We start from the raw sequence: 21,658 nt of genomic DNA, 5'->3' as shown, positions 1-21,658 counted from the left end.
TATTATGATATAATGTTATAAAACACACGACCCAGTAAAAAGAAAAAATAAAAAAGAAAATTATTTCTGGATCCCCTTTGCATCGAAGGTTCCGGAAGGAAATCGAACTTCCATTCCCCATTTTTGATGGGTTAAAAATAAAATATAATAATTATAATAATATAATAATTAGGCATTGAAATTACAGTAAATAATTAAAAATTAAATGAAAAAAAGGGAGCGTAAACGCGGTCTCCTTTCTTGGAAAATACAGGAACCCCTTTTGAAAGCACCTAGTTTTGTCCTCAAAACCATGGCTTCCTCAATCCTTCTTTCCCCTCTTCTCTCTCTCTCTCTCTCTCTCTCTCTCTCTCTCTCTCTCTCTCTATATATATATATATATATATATATACTCCAATTTCTGCAAGAGAAAACCCACTCATCGATTGAGAATCGATTAACGAAACCGAAACAGAGGGTAAAAAGAAAACAGAGCATATAATGTCTCGGAGTGCGGCTTGCAGGGCCTGGTTCGTGGCGGCAAGCATCGGCGCCGTGGAGGCCATGAAGGATCAAGGGGTTTGCCGTTGGAACAACCTCATCAAATCCCTCCACCAACACGGGAATAGCAAGCTCAGATCTTACTACCAAGCTAAGAAGCTCTCTGCTTCCTCTTCTTCCGCCATTGCCAACCAGATCAACAAGTCTAGAGAGGAGAAGATGAGGAAAGTCATGGATTTGGGGTGTTTGGGTCCAAGTACCATCAGATTCTAGACCTTTTCCTTCATGGGGTTTCGTCAATTTCTTGCCTTTCTTCTTCTACTCTTGGTGCTGTGCTCTGAAATTGGTGGAAGCTTGGAATATACAATGTTTTTTTAGTTAGCATATATTAATATAGGCTCTCATCTTCTTCTTATCTTTTCTTTGTGTTTTGGGCTTCAAGTTTGCCAATTTGTAAAGAGGTTTGGTTTTGGTTAGCAATGAATGGATACTCCAAAATTACGAGGGCAACTCCCGACTCTCCATGATGGTATAATATTGTCTATTTTAAGCATAAGTTTTAGTGGTTTTGCTTTAGCCTTACTGAAAGGCCTCGCCTTTGGCTTCACATAAGTTTTCACTTCAATGGAGAGAATATTAGTCTATTGAAAACTCATCATTCCCTAATTTTTCCTTAATCGAGGTTTGACTCTTTTTCGGTTGGAGTTTGTCATGTTTTACTATGCTTCCGAGGAGTCTAAAACTCCTTTTTCTCTTGGAGTACTTTGTTCGACATTTGAGGATTTTATTCACATGGCTAAATTGAGGACATGATTCTGATACTATGTTAAATGAACACTATTCTACCCATTGGAATGATATTGTTCCTCTGAGCATAAACTCTCAATATGAGCAATAAACTTTCATGGTAACGATTATTGGCTCCCTAATTTAGGGAATGATATCAATGGTATGATATGAATATGAATGTAGAGATCCCTCCCTGATTACCTACCAAACAATGGTCTGTTGTTGTTATAGAAAAAGTTGGGCACATTCTGCCCCCCTTACCTGCATTTAATACTAACGGACACAAAATAGTAACCGTTCACACGGATTCTACACCCCCTAACTGCATTTAACACTAACGGACACAATATAGTTCTTACCCATTACACGCCAACAAATCTCGGTTTATTCATATACCTCTTTTATAATGTCAATCATATTCTTACTTACCAACTAACCTTTCTAATACCAATGATATTTCGAATACTTGATTTGATATATCTAAATATTTGGAAGGTAGAATCATGCAACTACAATATCAGGTACTAAAAATTCTATACATAGACCCAACTAACCGAGATTCAAAAATTTCTATTTATTCATATACCTCTCGTACCAAGAGAATGGTCACAACATTCCCTTGCTTCTTGAATTACTTGAAAATTATTTCCACTCACCCGTATTTGTTCTTTTCAATTGCCCTAAATTAAATACATTTAACTTCAAATTTTCATTCAATTTACTTTGGCATCTTTTTTAAAACACTTTTTAAAAGCTTATAATGATTTCATATTCAGATTTATGACGTTACTTCTACGTTTGAAGTTTGTTATCTTTTCGGTTGCTTTATTAGGTTACTTTACTTAGTGGCTTCAAATATGTCCAATTGTATTATATTTAAAGTCGGGTTCTTATAAAAGTAGAATTCTTTCTTCTTTTGATTTATAAAAATACACGTCTTTTGTAACTCAAATATTTATCCTCATGTACACATTGATATACTATTGAATACTAATTAGTTATATGATTAAAATGATCAATAGCATTTATATGCATTTTAATGAGCGTTGATATACCAACGATCTGTTGTGCGTCGAAAGCGGAACAAATGTACTCACAACACCCATGAATGAAATTACACAAAGAGACACCAAGATATTTATGTGGTTTGGAGAGAAGAAGTTTCCCTACGTCCACGGGTAGCAACCAATCACTAATAAACCAAGTGTTACGAGTGAATACCTCACTATCACACTACAAAGAACTCTCACCAATATGTCACTCAACAAATACAATGTGACAATCAAAACTCTCCCAAATCCAGATATCAAATTTCTATATCAAATCCCAATATATAACTAAATCTGGTATGACTAAATCTAATTCAAATAACCAAATCAAATCTAATCCAAATAACCAATCAAATAAAAACTTATACAATTTACAACAATCTCCACCTTGTCATAAGATCTCCAGGTTGATAACTGAGTTGGTTGCTACCACGTCAACGCACTACTCCTTTCTTCCAACGTTGATGAAATTCAAACAATGTCAGAACTCTTCACGAGCGATCACGTTTGTCAACATATTAGCAAGTTCCAATTTTTAATAAACGAATGTCCCCTTCACTAATAATTTCTCGAATAAAGTGAAAACGGACATCAATATGTTTAGTACATGATGAACTTGATTTTTTTGACAAACAAATAGCACTCTGGCTATCACAAAACACATCTATATGTTCTGGCAAATTACCCTAGTCATTGATCAACCCATGCTTTCAAATAGCTTTTTTAAAAGCTTCCATTACTGCCATATACTCTACTTCGGTGGTAGACAGTGCAACAGTAGACTGCAATGTTGAACGCCAACAAACAGGTCCACCAAAATCCTCAACTTGAAGGAAAGACTCTCTATTCATGAGAGCCATAGTAAATAAATAACCCGTAGTAGATCGTCGCTTATCTCCATTCCAAGTATTTTCTTTGCATTGCCTAAGTCTTTCATTTCAAATGTTTTAGAAAGCTGATATTTGAGCTTATCAATCTCCACCTGTTTCTTTGAAGCAATTAACATATCATCAACATATAAGAGCAAATAAATAAACGATCCATCATCAAGACACCGATAATACACACAATGATCAAATTGACTATGAGTATACATATGCTCTACCATGAAATGATCAAACTTTTTATAACATTGGCGTGGAGATTGCTTCACAGCCCATACAAAGATTTCTTCAATATGCATACCAAATGTTGCTGTCCAACTACTCGAAAACCAACCGGTTGCGCCATATATATTTCTTGTTCCAAATCTCCATGCAAAAATGCAGTTTTTACATCGAGTTGTACACGCTCAAGATCAAATTAAGCAACCAAAGCCAACAAAATTCGAATGGAAGAATGTTTTACCACAAATCAGAAAATTTCATTGTAATTAATACCTTCTTTTTGTGCATAGCCTTTAGCCACAAGTCGAGTATACCAGAAAAATCTTTTTTATTACGAAAACCCATTTACAACCAATTTCCTTCTTACCTTTTGGGAGTTGTACCAAATCACAAATTTGATTTATCTCTCTGGATAGCATCTTTGTAGTTGTTGGGAACTCCATCAATCAAAGGGAAAGCATATGCTATCAGATCATCAAACCTTGCAGGTTTTCGAATTTCCCTTCGTGGTCTATTCCTGGCGATGGACTCAGGTTCCTCCACTCTTTCATTTACAAGGCTTTGCTCCTCCGGTTCTAAGACATCAGAGTTATTATCTACCTGATCAATAGGTTTTTCAGTAGAAACAACCATATCAGGAGAGAACACCACCTTCTCCACCTACTTCAATGCCTCGTCATTATTTTCAATTTCCTGCAAAAACATTCCAGACTCATGGAATGTCACATCTCGACTATTAACAATCTTACTTTTCTAGACACCATAACCTATAGCTCTTCACGCCTTTGCTAAAGCCCTTAAACTTGGCTTTTTTTGCTCTAGAATCTAGCTTTGAGTGTGTCACATAATAATAGGCAGGACACCTAAACACATGCAATTTATCATAATCAGTAACAGGAGTACCTGACCATACCTCAAGCGGAGTTTTCCCACCATTTCCAGAAACAGGTAAACGATTCACGAAGTGAACTGCATAACTGAGAGTCTCAGCCTAAAATGTCTTACTCAATCCTGCTTGAGACAAAATGCATCGAACCTTCTCTATTAATGTCTGGTTCATTCTCTCAGCAACTCCATTTTGTTGTGGCTTACCAGGAACAGTGAAGTGTCGAACGATCCCTTCATCTCGACATACTTTAAGAAATGGATCATAAGTATATTCTCCACCGTTGTCTGATCTCAACTTTTTGATTTTCCTATCCGCGTCTGATTCTCTACCATTTTCTTCCACTCTAAGAAGATTTGGAGAACCTCGTTTTTGTGCCTCATGGGATACATCCAAACTCTCCTCGAGTAGTCATCAATAAAGGTGACAAACCACCTCTTTCCTCTCAATGAGACATTCTTCGTAGGGCCCTATACATCAGTGTGAACATAATCCAAAATGCCCTTTATTTGATGTAAGCCGTACAAAACTTCACATTTTTTTGTTTACCAAATATACAATGTTCACATAAATCAATTTTACCAGTTGTGGCACCCTTAAGGACTCCTTGGTTCACAATGTCTGAAGCGCCTTCTTACCAGCATGCCCAAGTCTCATGTGCCATAATTTCGATATGTCTTGTTCTTTCGAACTTGCCACAGCAGCATGCTCAATTATTGTGGTTCCGTTGAGGTAGTATATGCTACCTCTTCTAGTTCCTTTAATTGACACCAAAGCTCCACGAGCTATTTTCAAATTCCCTCCTTTCAAAATGATACGATAACCAATCGCATCCAAAACGCCAAGGGAAATCAAATTTTTCTTCAAGTCAGGGACATGCCTCACATCATTGAGTTTTCGTATAATCCCATCAAACATCTTGATTTGTACTGAGCCGATTCCCATCATCTTACAACTACTATCCTTGCCCATATACACAACTCCACCATTGAACCCTTTGAAGTCCAAAAACATCTCTCTGTTGGGACACATATGATAGGAGCACCCAGAATTAAGAATCTATTCACTGGTTTGGCGGATAACATCTCTCTGTTGGGACACATATGATAGGACCACATTGGACTTCGACCCCTTCTCTTTTAAGATCGGACAATCTTTTTTCCAATGGCCTTTCTGTCGACAATATGCACACTCATTTTTATCAAGTTTTCTCCGATTATCAGATCTACCACTCGACTTTGATCGGGACTCTCCACATTCGCTCCTTTGCCAAGTAGAAGTCCTTCCACGAGCAATGAGAACATTTGAGCTAGAGTCTTGATATGTCTCCTTTTTCTTCGTTCGCATCTCATTATTTATTAAGGCATTTGAAACATCTTCAAAATCAATATCAGTGATTTCATGTAGTAGGGTCGTTACTAAGAACTCGTAGGATTCCGGCAAAGAATTTAATAACAACGTCTTGTCTTCGTCATCAATCTTAACATCAAGATTGAGCAAATCAGGGATGATTTTGTTAAAATCATCTAAATGCTCAGCCATTGAGATACCTTTCTTGCAGTCAAAACGGAATAGTTTTTTTCGAATAGAGTTTATTTTCCACTCTTTTGCATATATTTCGCCTCAAGCTTGTCCTATAGTTCTTTCTCCACGGTTACCTTCATAAATGGATATTTCTGGTCCTTGCCAAGACAGGATCGAATAATTCCACAAGCTTGCCGATTTAATTTCGTCTATTCTGCTTCTGTTATGTATTCAGGCATCACCTCTGGGAGAGAAGCATCAAGATCTTGCATGACCAGCAAATCGCTAACTTGGCCTCGCCAAACACCAAAATTATTGGTTCCATCAAATTTCTCTACTTCGAGATTAGAACTCAAAAATCTCGATCCATGTCGTGATTTAATTCCAGATAATTCTGCCATATTCAAGAAAATAAGCACGATTGTGAGCACGTCTAGTGGTCGATGAGGCCAAAACTTTCACAATACCCCAAATACCACAATCAGGCTCTGATACCACTTGTTGTGCGCCGAAAACGGAAGAAATGTACTCATAACACCAATGAATGAAATTACACAAAGAGACACCAAGATATTTACGTGGTTCGGAGAGAAGAAGTTCCCCTACATCTACGAGTAGCAACCAATCACTAATAAACCGTGTTACAGGTGAATACCTCACTGTCACACTACAAACACTCTCACCAATATCACTCAACCAATAACACCCAAAACTCTCCCAAATCCTAATATCAAATTATCAAATCTCAATATATAAAATCTGGGATACTAAATCTCATTCAAATAACCAAATCAAATCTAATTCAAATAACCAAATCAAATCTAATCCAAATAACTAAATCAAATCAAAACTCATGACAATTAAAATACTCGATATGAATGTTAATATACCAATGATACAGAGAACACTTGACTTGACATATTATTGATATATCAAAAAAACTTTGGAGGGTAGAACCATGTAACTTCAAAACCGAAAATCATATTTTAATTTCTTTTCTTCATATTTGCAATATTCGAGAACTCGCAAAATTAAGGCTACCCATTACTAATTCTCTATATTTAAAAGCTGATTATCTGTTAAGGTATTTATGACTAAATTATAGTTTATCTCTTTGATATTTTATTATAAGAGATATTTGCCTTCTCGATGCCTCTTTTTATTTATTCTTATTTCCATTTATTACTCTTTGTATATTCTTGTAATTTATTTGATTATAAATAAATAACTTTCACACTGTTTATATGGGTGGATTAAGCAAAGATTCTCAAACGTTAAAGAAATTATTGTTGGGATATGGAACATGATGTTAAAAATAGGGTAGAAATATATTTTGTAGATATTTATAATAAGAGATTATATTTAGTACATGAAACTATATATATACCCATTAGACAAGCTTTGAAGACTTATTTTCTTCATATTTCTTCGTGTTTTACATACTTGAAGTCATCGCATATAATTTTGAGTTAATATTCTTTACTGCATTTTCTCTCTTTCTCCTGTTCTTTGTGTTCATCTGGACGGTTGAGTATGTGTATTGTCGTGCGATCCTAAAAAGACAAATTCTCTCGCAATAATCCGAATCTGTACAACCAACTCAAAGAACAGAAATCAAATCAAATCCAATCCAATTCAATCCAATCTAGTTCGAGTCAAGACAATGAGAAAAATGCAAAACATGGATTCAAAAATCGAAGTGATCTTGATTGGGCTTGGGAGAAGTAAGCAACGCGGTGTAGAGGCGGAGGCGATCCTCCCCCAAGGAAGAGCACCGCGACAGGGGACGCCGAGGCCGAATAAACGACAATGATGTTAACGTAAGGCGGTGGCGGTAACGACGCCAGGCGAGCTGGATGGCAACGGCAGCCCAAGTACGCCAGCCAGGGGAGTAGTAGCGGGCGCTACGTTTGACCTTGTCGTTGACGAATGTGTAGCGAAAGTGCTGGGTTACGTACTTGACATCCTCCGCCTCCAACCCAAACGCCTCCGTCGTCTCAAGTGTCACCAAAGTGCAAGAGGACGGCGGAAGCCGCTCTATGAAGGGGCGGCGGAGGCACCATGATAGAAGCTCGTCGCCGCTGAAGTTGCCTGGCCCCAACATGCAGCAGCTTTTCACGCCGTCGCGTAAGACTTGGCTGCTTTGGAGGTGCCCTCGGACGACAAACAACATTCTTTGAACTGGGTCGCCTTCTCTTGTTATCTGGGCATGATTATAATTGTTAGATGAACACGACTCTCCACAATGGTATGATATTGTCCACTTTGAGCATAAGCTCTCATAGCTTTAGAAATAATAATTTTTTATTATAAACTCATGATCATTCCTAGTGAAGGGTTTTGTTATTGGAACTTACGGTTTCGCCCTTGGTGAAGATGAGGGACTTGACACGGTCACAAATGTTCTCAAGAACAAGATCATCCATGTGTTGAAACAATGGTACCTGCCTAACTAGATCCAAGCAAAGGTGATACTTTATCTCTCGTCGGAGCCCTTCCGGTAGGTTTTTTATCATCTCGCACTCGTCAACTCCGCGCATTGCTGCCCAACGTTGCCGTTCGAAGTTCCGAACACGCTGTCGGAAGCCTTGTGGAAGATGTCGCTTTCTCATCCACCACTCTAGATTCCTCATCTTTAGCTGCATTCCTTGTTTCTTTGACGTTGTTGCATGCAGAAACACCTGCACACACATTTATAACTTATCGATTCCCGTTTGAGTTTTTCTCATGGTTTTTATAACCCATCTGATAGAAAGAGGTTTCTATATCCTTATAAAGGGTGTTTCGTTCTCCTCTCCAACCAACGTACCATAATAATACAAGGCAATTTAGTATAAGAAGTTACCTTGATGTTTCCTATCAACATGGTGACCAATAAGAGTCCACTGGTGAGAACAATGATATTGAACACAACTTCCAGCCATTCCGTGGTGCTCTCCAAGTTCCCAAAGGTACTGTTTAGTAAATAAAATAAGTTAACACTTAGTGAAGTTTTCTTCCGAACAATTCGAAAGACGATAATCAAACAAGTATTATTGAGGATTGTTGGGAGGGAGTCACACATTAGCTAATTAAGGGAATGATCATACGTTTGTAAGTAAGAAATACATCTCCATTGGTATGAGACATTTTGAGGGAAACTAAAAGCAAAGCAACGAGAGCTTATGCTCAAAGTAGACAATATCATACAATTGTGGAGGTTCGTGATCCTTAATATGGTAGCATAACCATACCCTTAACTTAGCCATGTCAATAGAATGTGAGCCTCAAAGGTGTAGTCAAAATGGACTCAAGTGTCAAATAAATAGTGTATTTTGTTCGAGGACTCCAGAGAAAGAGTCGAGCCTCGATGAAGGGAAGGCCGTTTGAGGGCTCCATAGGTCTCAGAGGAGGCTCTATAATGTACTTTGTTCGAGGAGAGGATGGTTGGGAGGGAGTCTTACATTGACTAATTTAGAGAACGATCATAGGTTTATAAGTAAGGAATACATCTCCATTAATACGAATATCGTGAAGATTTGTGATTTCTAACAATAAACATGAAAGGGCGTGAAGTACCTAAGAGTCATGAGACCCCAAAAGATGGGAAAAAGGATCTTCTCCAAGCGACTTTGGTTGACAACAAGCTGAACAGTCCACTTATAAGCTCCATAATTAAAGTTGTCAGCAGTATCCAAACACATGAATTTCGGTTGCCTGTTACTCGCCCAATCAAATCTTGCACTGTCTCTCCCCATTCCCATCTTTCCTCCATAAAAGATACGATCTTTGCACGACAACACCCTCACCCCACAGCTGCTCGTGGCTCTGCATTGCTCTTTAAGGCACTTGGCTGCTCTTTGCACACCCAACAGGTACCAGCATGCACCTGCAGCCTGCATTCACACAAGTTTAATAACAGCCATATTAAGAATCACAAATCTCCACGATGATATGATATTATCCACTTACGTGAGCCGCAACAAAGTAAGCGATGAGATTGAGGGCAATGCCCCACCAGACCGTGCCAAAGATGAACCCCGACAGGTTTTGGAGGCGCCGCAACAGGCAAACCGAATGGTACAATTTCGGTAAGTATTGAAATAGAAATACTATTAACAATACTGTCATCACCAATGTCACTGATCCTTCCTTCATTATTCTTGGAATTACTACCCATAATACCACCTGCAAATTAATTTTAATTTTTGAAAATATATTTATATTAAAAATAATTGATGATCCAACGGTCAAGAATTCTTCATGGATTTTAAAATTAAATTGGAAAAAAAAAAAGATCGAATCCCAANAAAAAAAAAAAAAAAAAAAAAAAAAAAAAAAAAAAAAAAAAAAACATAATTCATGTCGTTCACAAAAAGACATTCAAATTTCACATGTTGGTCTGCCCAGAATCAGAGTTTTATAAACACCACATTCTATTAATTCATGTAAATAAATAAATAAAATAAAATAAAATAAACAATTTATTTAATTATGTTTAGCAAATTTAAAAATTGGATAATATTTTATTAAAATAAAAGTAAAAACATTCCTAAAGATTGTTGGTTATGAAATTTATTTATATTATTGTATGCATGATACCTGTGGGAGTGGAAGAATAACGAAGAGATCAAAGAAGAAGCCTTTTTTGGATTTGAAGTAGCGGAGAGCGACGGCGCGTGGGGTGGAATCTCTAAGGCCTCTATTCTCCGGCGTGGCTGCGGTGGAAGCTCCACCGGCGAAGGAGTATCTTGTGGCAGTTTTGAGCTGGAGCCACATGTTCCAAAGGTGGAAGGCGTCGGCGGTGCAGCGGAGGACGGTGAGGGTGATGGCTAACCACCCATCAACAAACAAGCACATCCATGACTCGCTTATGGAGAGCGTGTAGAGGAAGAGAGGGTCCACGAAGAGGCCTGCGGCGGAGACGAGGAGGAAGACCCGGTTCCATTCTCGGACCCATTTGGCTCTCGGGTCGAGAACCGAGCCGACTCCGTAGAGGCTCCGGCAGAAGCCACCGTCGTGTTCTTGTAATTCTTTTTCTACTTCTTCGTCGGAGGAGGTGGCCATGGGAGGAGGGAGGGAGGAGGAGATTGGAGAGACGTGTTGTGATTTGTTTGATGTTGTATGTGAGAGTGTCAGCTTGGCGTGGAGGGTATAATCGACAAGGATGAATTATTACAATCGAGGAAGTACAGCCAAACCCTTCATTGATTTCATCCATAAAGACAATTTTGGTCTTAATTGACCAATTTATCCTCCTCCTCCTCCTCCTCTCTCTCTCTCTCTCTCTATCTCGACATTCGATCGACTTTATCCTCATACGTATAAAACCCGCCTAGTTGCTCAACACGACCTTAGTCCGGACCAGCCTATACGTATGAGGACAAGTATCTCAATTGTTTCATCGCTATAGATGATGAGGCAACCAAGTTGACGTGTCTGGAGAAAAATATGTAGACGAGGACACGATGGTTTAGTGATATATTGATTAGGTGATTGAACTTCAACTATCAGTGGTATTTTGATAGGAAATGATGATCCATAACTTTGTGTGATGTCAAATTCTCTTAATGAACTCAACTGAACTCACAAATCAACTCAGAAATGGTCCAATATTTGGGCTGAATTCTAGGACCACAAGCTAACCAACCATGTAGGCTGCTCAAGCCACATGGGTTGTACACATGACTAAACTCCCAATAAGACCCATGCAAGAAATCTACGAAGCGAATGGGCATCGATTGATGAACATTGATTTCAACTAGAATACTACCATTTGATCTACACATAGGTGTGAGTATCCATTTTGCAGGTCACATCACTCCAAATTATGATGAGATTCTTGCATATAAAAATTTTGATTTCGTATTCGATTTTAGAAAAACAATAACCTAAGCTTTGAAGAATCATTTATAATTTGGTTAGCTCAAAACCATGATGAACTTAGTACTAAGCAGTAAAGAACGTTTGGGCACTTAAAAGAAAAAAAAAAAAAGCCTACATTTTGTCTTTTACCTTTGAAATCTTTGATGAAATAGACACTGCCCATTTTTCTTGTTTTCTAGCATATTTGGTTGAGAAACGACAAAGTTTTCGGTCAAAATTTCATATGCTCTCTAATAAAACTCATCCATCTTACCTTTTGATTCCGTTAAGAATGAACCTCTACAATAATATAATATTACACTTCAAGTATAAGCTCTTATGACTTTACTTTTCATTTAATGATTTTTACCTTAATTAGCGGCCAGTCTATAACTTTCTCCTAACAATCTTCACCTAAATTCATAATTTTAATAATTCATCGGAATTCAAAGATTTGAATTTGTAACTTTTTGTTCAGATTTCTACAAATTAATTTACCTAGACAATAATTTTGAGTAGAGAAAAATACAAAATTGAATTTAGAACAAATAATAGGAAAATGAATTAAAGAAGGGAGTAAAGGACAGTTTGTGATGGGGATAGGAGGGAAGTGAATAAAAGGATATTCTCCTGTTTTCATAATTCAAAATTATGCTTTCTTATTTGTCTTTTCATTCCAATAATTGAACTAAACAATACAAGCTCTATTATTTTCATTTTAATTTCCCTTCGAATCTTCACACAATCTCAAAAATAATTTATGCTTTGTCCCCTTGAGGGCAAATAAAATTACTAATTTAGAATTTGTTTATGTTATACTTTCTTTTTCTTATTCAAATGTGTGCCTTTGAATTGGAGTGGAACTAAATTATGAATGGCTAATAAGTCCCAAAAATAAGATTGTGAGGAATAATGAGATTAGCTCGATTGAGTGAGCATAGTCAGTAGTAGGGTTCTGGAAAGGTATGATTTAGACCAATTATTTAATTACAGAATAAGACTTAACTAATGATAAATGAATGAATAATTGATAAAGTTTTTATACTCATTCATACTATTTCTTTTTGCAGATGAAACACAAGTTTGCAGCAAAGGCAAGAACATACACGAGCTGTTAGAGCCCAAATATATTTAATCGCAATTTTGACTTCTCACGATTAGCTATGTACTCATATCATGTACCAACATGTTTTAAACAATGTTCATGGTGTCTTTTAAACTTTTTATAGATTACTTTAAAATATTAATGTACGCAAGTTTTCTATTTGATAAAAATTATCAAAGTCGTTTTAAATTTTTCCGATTGAACTTAGATTAGACCCAAGTTCATTGGCTTAGTCATAGAATAGTAATTATTTAATCATTTTTCTAATAACTATATATATTTTTTTAGATTTTCTCAAGTCAAGAGTTGATAAAATTAACTTTTTACTAATTTTCAACAGTTTAAAAAAATATATTATTAACAGACTAAATTATAAAAATATCTTTTACAAAAGAAAATATTTAAAAAAAAGTTCATTATAATAAATAAAATTACACATAGAAGTAATTAATTCAAAGATAAGTTTATTGGGTAGATCTAACATGTCAATTCAAATATAGTTTAAACAAGTACGTCTGCTATTCTCTATATCTAATCTAAAAAATGAAAGAATTGTTGAACCATTTATCATCGAACAAGGATAGAATCGACCCGTTGATAAGGCTTAAGAAGAGAGGGAAACCATAACATTAAATAAAAAAAAGAAAAACAACGAAGGCGAATATGATTCAAATGCGTGGTAAGGGTGGGGAAGGGGCAAGTAAGGTAAGGGAAAGGGACAGGCGTTAGGGGCTTGGCTCTATTATGCATACAAGTTAAACAACTGAGGTTCTCTGAAGTTTCCTTGGTTTTGTTTGTTTTCCCTAACAAGAAGATATGCATAATCAAAATCCCATCTATTTCATACTCCTTCCCCCAAAATATTTCACTCCCAAAACACCCCCTCCCCCTCTTTCTCTCTCTATGGAAGAACATCCCTCTTTCTCTCTCTATAGAAGAACATGTTAGGAATCAGACTCTCCACAATGGTATGATATTATCCACTTTGAACACAATCTCTCATGACTTTTCTTTGGGTTTCCCCAAAAGGCCTTATACCAATGGAGATAATATTCCTCAACCCTTGAACACAATCTCTCACGGCTTTGCTTTGAGGTTCCCCAAAAGACCTCATACCAATGGAGATAGTATTCCTCACTTATAAACCCATGATCTTCCACTAAATTAACCAACGTGGGACTCACTCCCAATAATCCTCGACAGAACATTAAATGGAACATTAAATGGCTCCCATCATACCTACCTGTCACTTCCAAAATATGAACAAATTGCCATCCATGGCAAATATTTTACCATTTCTCCTTTCTACATCTAACAATCATGAAAAAGTAATGTCCATAACATAAATAATGTACTACTTCCTATAGTAAGTAGGAAACATAACTATACTTCACTATTTTTCACTCGTATATCTAACAATCATAAAAGTGTCAACTGCACTACGAGAATTGCATTCAACCTAACCTAAATAATGGACTATTTGATCGAAATACGCACAAAATGAGATTAGATGGAGCATTTTGATTTTCATTGTGACTTGACAACACCTACTTAATAAAAGAAAAAGAAGAGAAAATTAGAAAAAGGGGCCCTAGTTTCCAGGACAATGTGGCTCAATGTGGTCCATAGAGGACAGCCGCATCTTGAACCCCAGTTCGGTATGGTCTTTATCTGATCATCCACTCAATATGGAATTTAGTTTCGGCTGGACCTAAACGTTAATCCTATACCACTTTCTAAGGATACTAGATATCAAAAAGAAAGAAAAGAAAAGCAACAACATTTGGCCACTTTACTCACATGCTGTTATTGTTCTTCCTTTTGGTGTCTGGTTGGCAGAAAGCAAAACACTTCAGCACAAAGAGCATACATGATCGTAACTTCACAAATGATTTCTTAGACTGATACTTCTTAAGGGATTTGGTGAAGGCTATCTCAGGTAAGAAGATTTCGTGAATTCGTGTCCAGAAACCAAGATTTTAATAGCTATGTTTAGGTAAACTTGAATGCCAAAAACATTCTTAATATCAGGTCATTGACAGTAATCAGACATCAATATCATCTTATACAACCTATTTCTCCAAGTTGGCATTTCAAAAAGACAGTTACAATACCATTTGCTTTGCATGGGTCAAAAATGAATATTAATTTGAACCCATAAGAATGGAACTTACTACCGCAGGCTGGAAAACCGAAGGAAAGAGATTTGGTTGCCTCCCCATTGACTCCTTTTGTATATACGCGTAGAGATGTCATATATGTACAGACTCCTCTCAACGGAAGTATACCCTTTTGCTTCCAATTTCCAGACTTTTTCCTTCACTTGGATGATGCTTTTTGGCCTGCTGCTGTAAAAAGTATAAAAGGGGTCATAAAAAGATGTTAATAACGTAATTTCACAGATATGGCGACCATTCGGCAAAAGACACTGAAAAACAAACAGTTTTGTAAACATTTTCCCTTAATAGCACCGACTTGTTTAGTTCACATAATCAAAGGACGCTTTGAACAGAAGTTGAATCAAATGAAAATTGATGCATGGAGGATTATCAGACCACGATGATGATATGCATAAAAATCTGGTCAAATAGCACCGGGAGAATGATATATGTCTCACAATTTGTTAAACAAAATATATCAATGGACATCTGAACAAATGATCCACTTGTTAATATCACTAATTGATCCAAATTGTTGTTTTGATCTTCAATTCAATTACTACTTATTCCAAAAAATGATGCGAGAATGGATTACTATATTTTAACATCAACAAAACGAGCATGATAAAACTAGTTGAAGCCTACAATCCTTTTACCTTCGAGCTAACTACACTTCGTCCACCAAGTCTTTGTGGAACCTTATGCTCTGTCCTTTTCTGATCCTTGACCATATTAAAAGTAGAAGGGTCTCTACCATTGCATTTCTGACTCACAGCAATTCTCCTTATTGCATTCTCCTTTCCAGCTACTACAGTCTTGCATCCTCCTATTCCATCTAAACTTTCCTTTTTCTTTGGCTTTAAACAAGTGTTTTGAAGGTTTCTTTGCTGTAGTAGAGGAGCTTTTGGACGAAGTATCTGGTTGAAGAACAAACAAGATTAAGTACATCTCCCTGACATTGTTGAGAAAGGATGCACACTGAAAAATCAAAATTTTCAATACCATTTCTCTGACAGAAAAATGATTGCAAGAAAACCATAAGTTTTGCCACATATCTCAATATCAAATTTTAACTAACAGCTTCTCACCTTTGGTTTTGAAGACTCAAGGTGGGCGAGCTTAGTGGGCTTAGCATAGGATTTACTAACTCTTCTTGAGTTGGAACTCGCGCCCTTCACTTGAATCTTTAATGTGCTCGAGAAAACACTTGAATCTTTGGATTTGTTCATTGCTGTTTGAGTCATCCTGGAAAAGTTTCCAACACCTACACTACTTTTCAGGTGTTGTTCTGATGTATTGGTGATGCTTTTAGCATCAAAACCAGGATTCAAAGAGGAGCATGTGGTGCTTGAATTACTCGAAGAAGAGTTATGGCCACTTGACTGTCTTTGACAGTTATTAACCTCCAATCTCGATACTTGTCTATTGGCACAGCTTTTCCTGAGACTTCTCCTCATATCTGACAAAAGTCTACTAGACATGCTCAATGGTTGGCTTGTTACCTCCGTTGCCTTACATTGTTGTTGACGACCCAAACCAGTTATGATAGTGCTGCTAGTTCTGCTGTCAGCTGGCTCCTTTCCCTCTGAACTCGAACCAGTAACCAAAACATTTGGCCTGGAGTTTTCGGTTAAACAGCTTGCATCAGAAACCAAACTCAGATTTGAACTCGAAGTTCCTTTTGAGTCTGTATAGCTCAATTTAGTGGCTGATCCTGAACTCAGCTTCTCACTTACAATATGCTTGTCCATTGCAAAACCTTGACAGCTGCCTTTGCACTTCTTGTCCTCAAAGTCCCCTCTTGATCTTGAGACAGAATTGGGAAGGTTCAGAGAAGAAGACACAGATATTTCCAAATTTAAAGTCCTTTCCTCGAAGAGCTGAGAAAATGCTAATTTCAGGTCATGGGAGGAACTTTGGTGGACCCTGATATGTTTTTTTGTTTTTTTTAAGGAAAACACAAAGAACTAAATCATGAAAAGTATGTACTTTCACATCAACTCTGTAAATGAAAAAACTCTAAGGGCGCTTACGGGTGGTGTGTAAAGAACCATTTATCATCACTGCAATCAAAGTACAAGCATAGGGGGAATTAGTATGATGAATAATTCAAATGAAAATCATGATACTAAATGCATATTAAGCTGACATATACATTGACCAATTATATCAGGTACTCACATGTTCTGATTGTTGGACCTCCCTTCTAAGGTGAGATCAAACCACATGGGTGCTTCAATTTCTTCCTGACTCAATCAGAAATTACACACCAAAAAAAGGCCTCATTATATAACAACTTTGTTTATTGTTATCAGTTTTGAAAAATCATGCTTATTCACCAACCCTCCTCCATAGTTTCCCTAAACTAATTTCAAAATAATTGTTCAAATCATAGGAATTTTTTAGATCTAAAACAAGTAGTTTCTGAACCTGTTTTTCGTTATTCTAAAACTGGCGAAGATTTCAAAAGTATTTCAAAAGATACGTAAGTATGCTCGATATCAATCCCAAAAACGAAGAATAAAAATCAAACATCACATAGACGCGTACAATGTGGAAAACAATATCAGTCATGATCATCGCCTCTCTCTCTAAACATTTTGATTCCCGATATGAGATTCTGAATCATTAAAACCGAAGCAATTTCCCGTAAAATTGAAGATTATCTTCCCCGCTTCATTCTCAAACACATTAAAATGAAGAGAAACATGGCTTGGATACAGAGGACATTTGATTAACAGAAAACAACATAACGTCAACCAATTGCTCAACAAACCTGAGATCAAAATGGAAAACCTAGGAAATTAAACATTAAAAAACCAATCAATTCTCCACAAAAAAAGGAGGAATAATACAAACAAAGAACAAGAAATAATATGAACGAATTAAACAAAAATGTGAAAGAAAGAATGAAGATAACCAATCAAACATCCATTTCCCCTAGAGAAAAAAATCGAGAGAATCGCAGACTAAGAAATGAACTCAAGAACGAGAGAAGATACCAGGAAAGCCCAATGATTATTGGACTTGATGAGCACCATTTTCGGACGCAGAAGTTTTCTGGAATTGAAGAAACTGGTCGAATCCTTCGGCTCCCTCACAGGAATAAAATGAATGGCGACGTGAACGAAAATATATAATTATATTCACGACGTTTTCTGACGGTCTGATTTGCGAAGTTTTCTGATTCAGTCGATGAAATGGACGGTGTAGATTTCATCTGATTTCCCGTTGCATGGTTTGGAGATGTTTCAGGAACTGCGCGGTGCGTAGAAACATTTCATTAACAAATTATTTTTGACCGTTGGAAATTTCAAACTGCTGGACAGCAAATTACGTTATTGCCATAATTGGTTAAATCTATGGTTATTTTCTATTTATTTCTTCCTTTCTAAAAATAAAATTAAAAAAGTTTAAAATTAAATTTTCATTTTTAAAACACTTTTGAGTATGGTTATGTAATGCTCGCTCATTAAAAATTCATGAAGATTTTCAAATAAATTTTGTTANAAAAAAAAAAAAAAAAAAAAAAAAAAAAAAAATCAAATATTATTTTTCTATCCTTATTTTCGTTTATTAAAATGATCGAATTTAATAATTAAAACTCTATCTTAGTACACTTTCTATCGAGTTACTATCTAAATACAAGATTTTAAATGCTTCTTTCAAATATTTATGGTTCCAAATATAATAAATAATTATTTTTTGAACTTTATTAATTTAAAATGAAGAATCAATCTTCATAATTTATAACATCAAACTTTGTAAACGTTATTAAATTTGTATTAAATAATAATAAATTGAAGTTGAGATTACAATTATTTTCTTAAAAAGCATTATCGATATGAAATATATATTTTATCTATTATACTAATTATGAAATGAATGGCATCAGGCGGGGATAGCTCAGTTGGGAGAGCGTCAGACTGAAGATCTGAAGGTCGCGTGTTCGATCCACGCTCACCGCATATTTTTGTTCTATTTCCTTCCAGCGTATATTCTTCATACGACGTCGTCTCATTACCATTGCCCGTATATTATGATCCAGTCTATTAGTAAATCTTGATATTTAACCTTCACACCTTGCGGGGATAGCTCAGTTGGGAGAGCGTCAGACTGAAGATCTGAAGGTCGCGTGTTCGATCCACTCTCACCGCATAATATTGTTTTATTTTCTTTCAGCGTAAATTCTTCATACGGCGTCGTCTCATTACCATTGACCGTATTATTATGACCCGGTCTATTAGAGAAGTGTTGGTATATTTTATTAATTTAAATCCATTAATCGAATAAGCAGTCCAAATAAATGATATGTAATAAAATTGCACAAATTTTTAATAATAAATAATTAGTATGATATTTAAATTAAAAAATTTAACATTAAATACTTATAATTCTATTTATTATCATCTTCTCTTAGCTCCTTTATAAATCATTTTAAAATGATTAATAGATAAAAATATTGTTTTAAAAGAAATCTCAAAACTACGTACAAAACACAAATAATTGAAAAAAAAAATAGTTATAAAAAAGGGGGAAGTATTCTTAAATACAATTACTGTTCAAAATTTTAATGGTTAAAAAATTGTCTTACCCTTAATATTACGTCTAGAAAGTATTCATGAAACTTTAAAATTAGTGTTAACACCTTAAAAGTAAACATTTTTTTAAAGTTTTTTAAAAAAATTTGAAGATGTTTGTGAAGATTTTAAATTTTTATAATCGTATTAATAAAACTTTTGAAAGTCGTAGAGTATTTTTGAAACACTTTTCTAAGTTAACAGGTATTTTTGAAATTCTTTGAAAAATTTAAGGATATTTTTGAAATAAAGTATTAACAATTTTTCATCACGCACTATATTTAAAAAAAAAAAATTAAAGGTATTATTGAAAATTTTGAAAGTTTATGGATATTATTGAAACAAAATATAAAATTTATAGATATTTTTATTAATTTAGTCAATAAAATAATACAAAGGTGAAATTATTTACAAAATAATTTACAAATTAGTTGGTACCATCAACATTCAGTGAGATAAAGGTCGCGTATTTGATTTATACTCATCGCATTTTAAATCATTAACCTTATTACAAGTGATTGATGCTGAGAACTGAGTTCATAGAAAGACAAGAGAAATATAAGATATTCGTCTAGTCCAACCTCTATAGCTCATGTAAGCCCTTCACGTCAACTACTCTATCAAGCCTCGTCTGAAAATGTAATTGAAATAGCAAGAATGAGTATAAAATACTCGATAAACAGCTTGAAGTTCTTAGTTCGTTCTTAAGTCCTGTGAAATTTTGGTTCTTTTGTTTGTTCGTTTGGTGTATTATTCTTACTTAGGAGTTCATTCCCAATTACAAGTTCTTCCTATGCCACACCTTACGTGTATTCACTCACCTAAGCTCAATTTAGGTAAATAAGCAAAAGTAATTAAAGTCTCATTTTTTTTTGTCCTATCTAGACCTTTGGACCTTGGAGTTCATCTTAAGTTCTTATGGTACCTCAGATCATCGTTATGATAGTCTCTTATATCATCGTCATCGTTTTAGACCTATATCACAGGTCCTCGAAGAGTCACCCTGACATCAGTTCCAACCCATAATCCTCGTCTCACAAGGGAGGTAGCGACCCTTTACTAACAAGTTCTCATCTACCTACGTAATCTCTCGCTCTCACCTGAATAAAATCACGATTAATGGTTGTGAATGTCGCATGAGTGGAGTTAGAAGACTCAAGGGAGCGCTGGAACAACTCAAAACTTGCGGCTTTAGAGATTAAATTTGCAGAACAGGGGAGAGAAGTGAAATCAATCTGAGCATTAGAAAAAGTTGAAAAATCGGTCCCGAGTCCACAAAGGAATCAATACACTTTATCAATGTTCTCGACGAGTCTGCTAATGACATGAAACTAGTCACAGATTGTTTTGAAGTTACAAGCATACTCAGCAACATACTGTGTTTTATCAACTGCAAGTCATCCTTGATTCCCAGTCCACGGGCTTTTGAATGATGGTTGAACGTAGTCTCCAACATGAGCCAAATGTCACGGGTAATGGAGAAACCAATGACGACAACAATAACTTCCTCGGTGAGAGAAGAGAGCAGGAGACAGAGAATTCGTTGATCAGCTTCTTTCCACGCCAAATATTTGGTGTTGAGTGTTGAGGAGGTTGCTAGTTCAAAATAAGATGGTGAAACTAGAGTTTAATCAACGTAGACCAGCATGTCTCAACTCTTAAAAGAAAGAGAGAAGTTGACTTTTCCAAAAAAGATAATCGGAGTAAAAAAGCTTGATGGTGATCATATAAATTAGAGAGCTAAACAGAAGAAGATAAGAAGATGATTCAAAAACCATGGAGAAGAAAGAATCAAGGTTGCTAAACCAGACCGACTCTTATACCATGAGCATATATGCTAAAATCACCATATCTAAAGTGTGGTGAGAATTCTCTATTTATAATCATTTACAGAAATAAATAAATTACAATAGAGAAAAGAGCAATAAACAGATACACTATATTAACTTATAATCAAGAAAGTATGATACACATAGTAAAACCGTAATGGTAGGCTAAATATCCTCAACGCTCACCATTCATCAATAAACACCCAAAGATCTCAAAAACCCATACCCCGAGTTCCTTGCAATATAATGTTCCTCTAACTCGACAGTGAATTTTTGTACAATACTAGAAGAGTTCCACAATAAATCA

At 35.8% G+C, this 21,658-nt stretch overlaps 2 protein-coding genes and 2 non-coding genes across 8 annotated transcripts; 2 read left to right on the top strand and 2 right to left on the bottom strand.

Moving 5' to 3' along the window:
* Nucleotides 1-7,424: 7,424 nt before the first annotated feature.
* LOC111810244 (cyclic nucleotide-gated ion channel 4) lies at nt 7,425-11,118 on the bottom strand. Its single transcript, XM_023696896.1, has 6 exons — nt 10,416-11,118; nt 9,786-10,001; nt 9,393-9,709; nt 8,680-8,788; nt 8,192-8,515; nt 7,425-8,037 (listed from the first exon to the last, which is right to left on the bottom strand). The coding sequence occupies exons 1-6, from the start codon at nt 10,878-10,880 to the stop codon at nt 7,522-7,524; spliced, it is 1,947 nt and encodes a 648-aa protein (XP_023552664.1). The 5' UTR covers nt 10,881-11,118; the 3' UTR covers nt 7,425-7,521.
* A 3,623-nt stretch (nt 11,119-14,741) lies between these two features.
* LOC111809852 lies at nt 14,742-18,166 on the bottom strand. 5 transcript variants are annotated; one of them, XM_023696301.1, is made up of 6 exons: nt 17,945-18,166; nt 17,124-17,188; nt 16,976-17,005; nt 16,031-16,868; nt 15,599-15,859; nt 14,742-15,131 (listed from the first exon to the last, which is right to left on the bottom strand). In XM_023696301.1, exons 1-6 carry the CDS (start codon nt 17,981-17,983, stop codon nt 15,057-15,059), a joined length of 1,308 nt encoding a protein of 435 aa, XP_023552069.1. In that variant the 5' UTR covers nt 17,984-18,166; the 3' UTR covers nt 14,742-15,056. The 5 variants fall into 5 exon arrangements, with proteins under 5 accessions (XP_023552069.1, XP_023552070.1, XP_023552071.1 ...); XM_023696302.1 differs by having other exon boundaries at nt 14,742-15,128; XM_023696303.1 differs by having other exon boundaries at nt 16,031-16,748.
* A 671-nt stretch (nt 18,167-18,837) lies between these two features.
* On the top strand, nt 18,838-18,910 carry TRNAF-GAA. Its single transcript has one exon. It is a non-coding gene; the product is annotated as a tRNA-Phe (tRNA).
* A 117-nt stretch (nt 18,911-19,027) lies between these two features.
* On the top strand, nt 19,028-19,100 carry TRNAF-GAA. The gene has a single exon. It is a non-coding gene; the product is annotated as a tRNA-Phe (tRNA).
* The last annotated feature ends 2,558 nt before the right edge of the window (nt 19,101-21,658 follow it).

This window comes from Cucurbita pepo, chromosome LG14 (assembly GCF_002806865.2).
Source record: "Cucurbita pepo subsp. pepo cultivar mu-cu-16 chromosome LG14, ASM280686v2, whole genome shotgun sequence".
Taxonomy (NCBI): domain Eukaryota; kingdom Viridiplantae; phylum Streptophyta; class Magnoliopsida; order Cucurbitales; family Cucurbitaceae; genus Cucurbita; species Cucurbita pepo.
This window is presented reverse-complemented; position numbering and strand designations above follow the sequence as displayed.

Coding starts and splice junctions, on each gene's coding strand:
- LOC111809852 (XM_023696301.1), bottom strand. CDS start 17,983: ATGGTGCTCATCAAGTCCAATAATCATTGGGCTTTCCTG. Junction 17,189..17,944: donor ATAATCATTGGGCTTTCCTG/GTATCTTCTCTC, acceptor TGATTGAGTCAG/GAAGAAATTGAAGCACCCAT. Junction 15,132..15,598: donor GAAGTGTAGTTAGCTCGAAG/GTAAAAGGATTG, acceptor TACTTTTTACAG/CAGCAGGCCAAAAAGCATCA.
- LOC111810244 (XM_023696896.1), bottom strand. CDS start 10,880: ATGGCCACCTCCTCCGACGAAGAAGTAGAAAAAGAATTACAAGAACAC. Junction 8,789..9,392: donor TGGGGTCTCATGACTCTTAG/GTACTTCACGCC, acceptor TTTACTAAACAG/TACCTTTGGGAACTTGGAGA. Junction 8,038..8,191: donor TCTTCACCAAGGGCGAAACC/GTAAGTTCCAAT, acceptor AATCATGCCCAG/ATAACAAGAGAAGGCGACCC.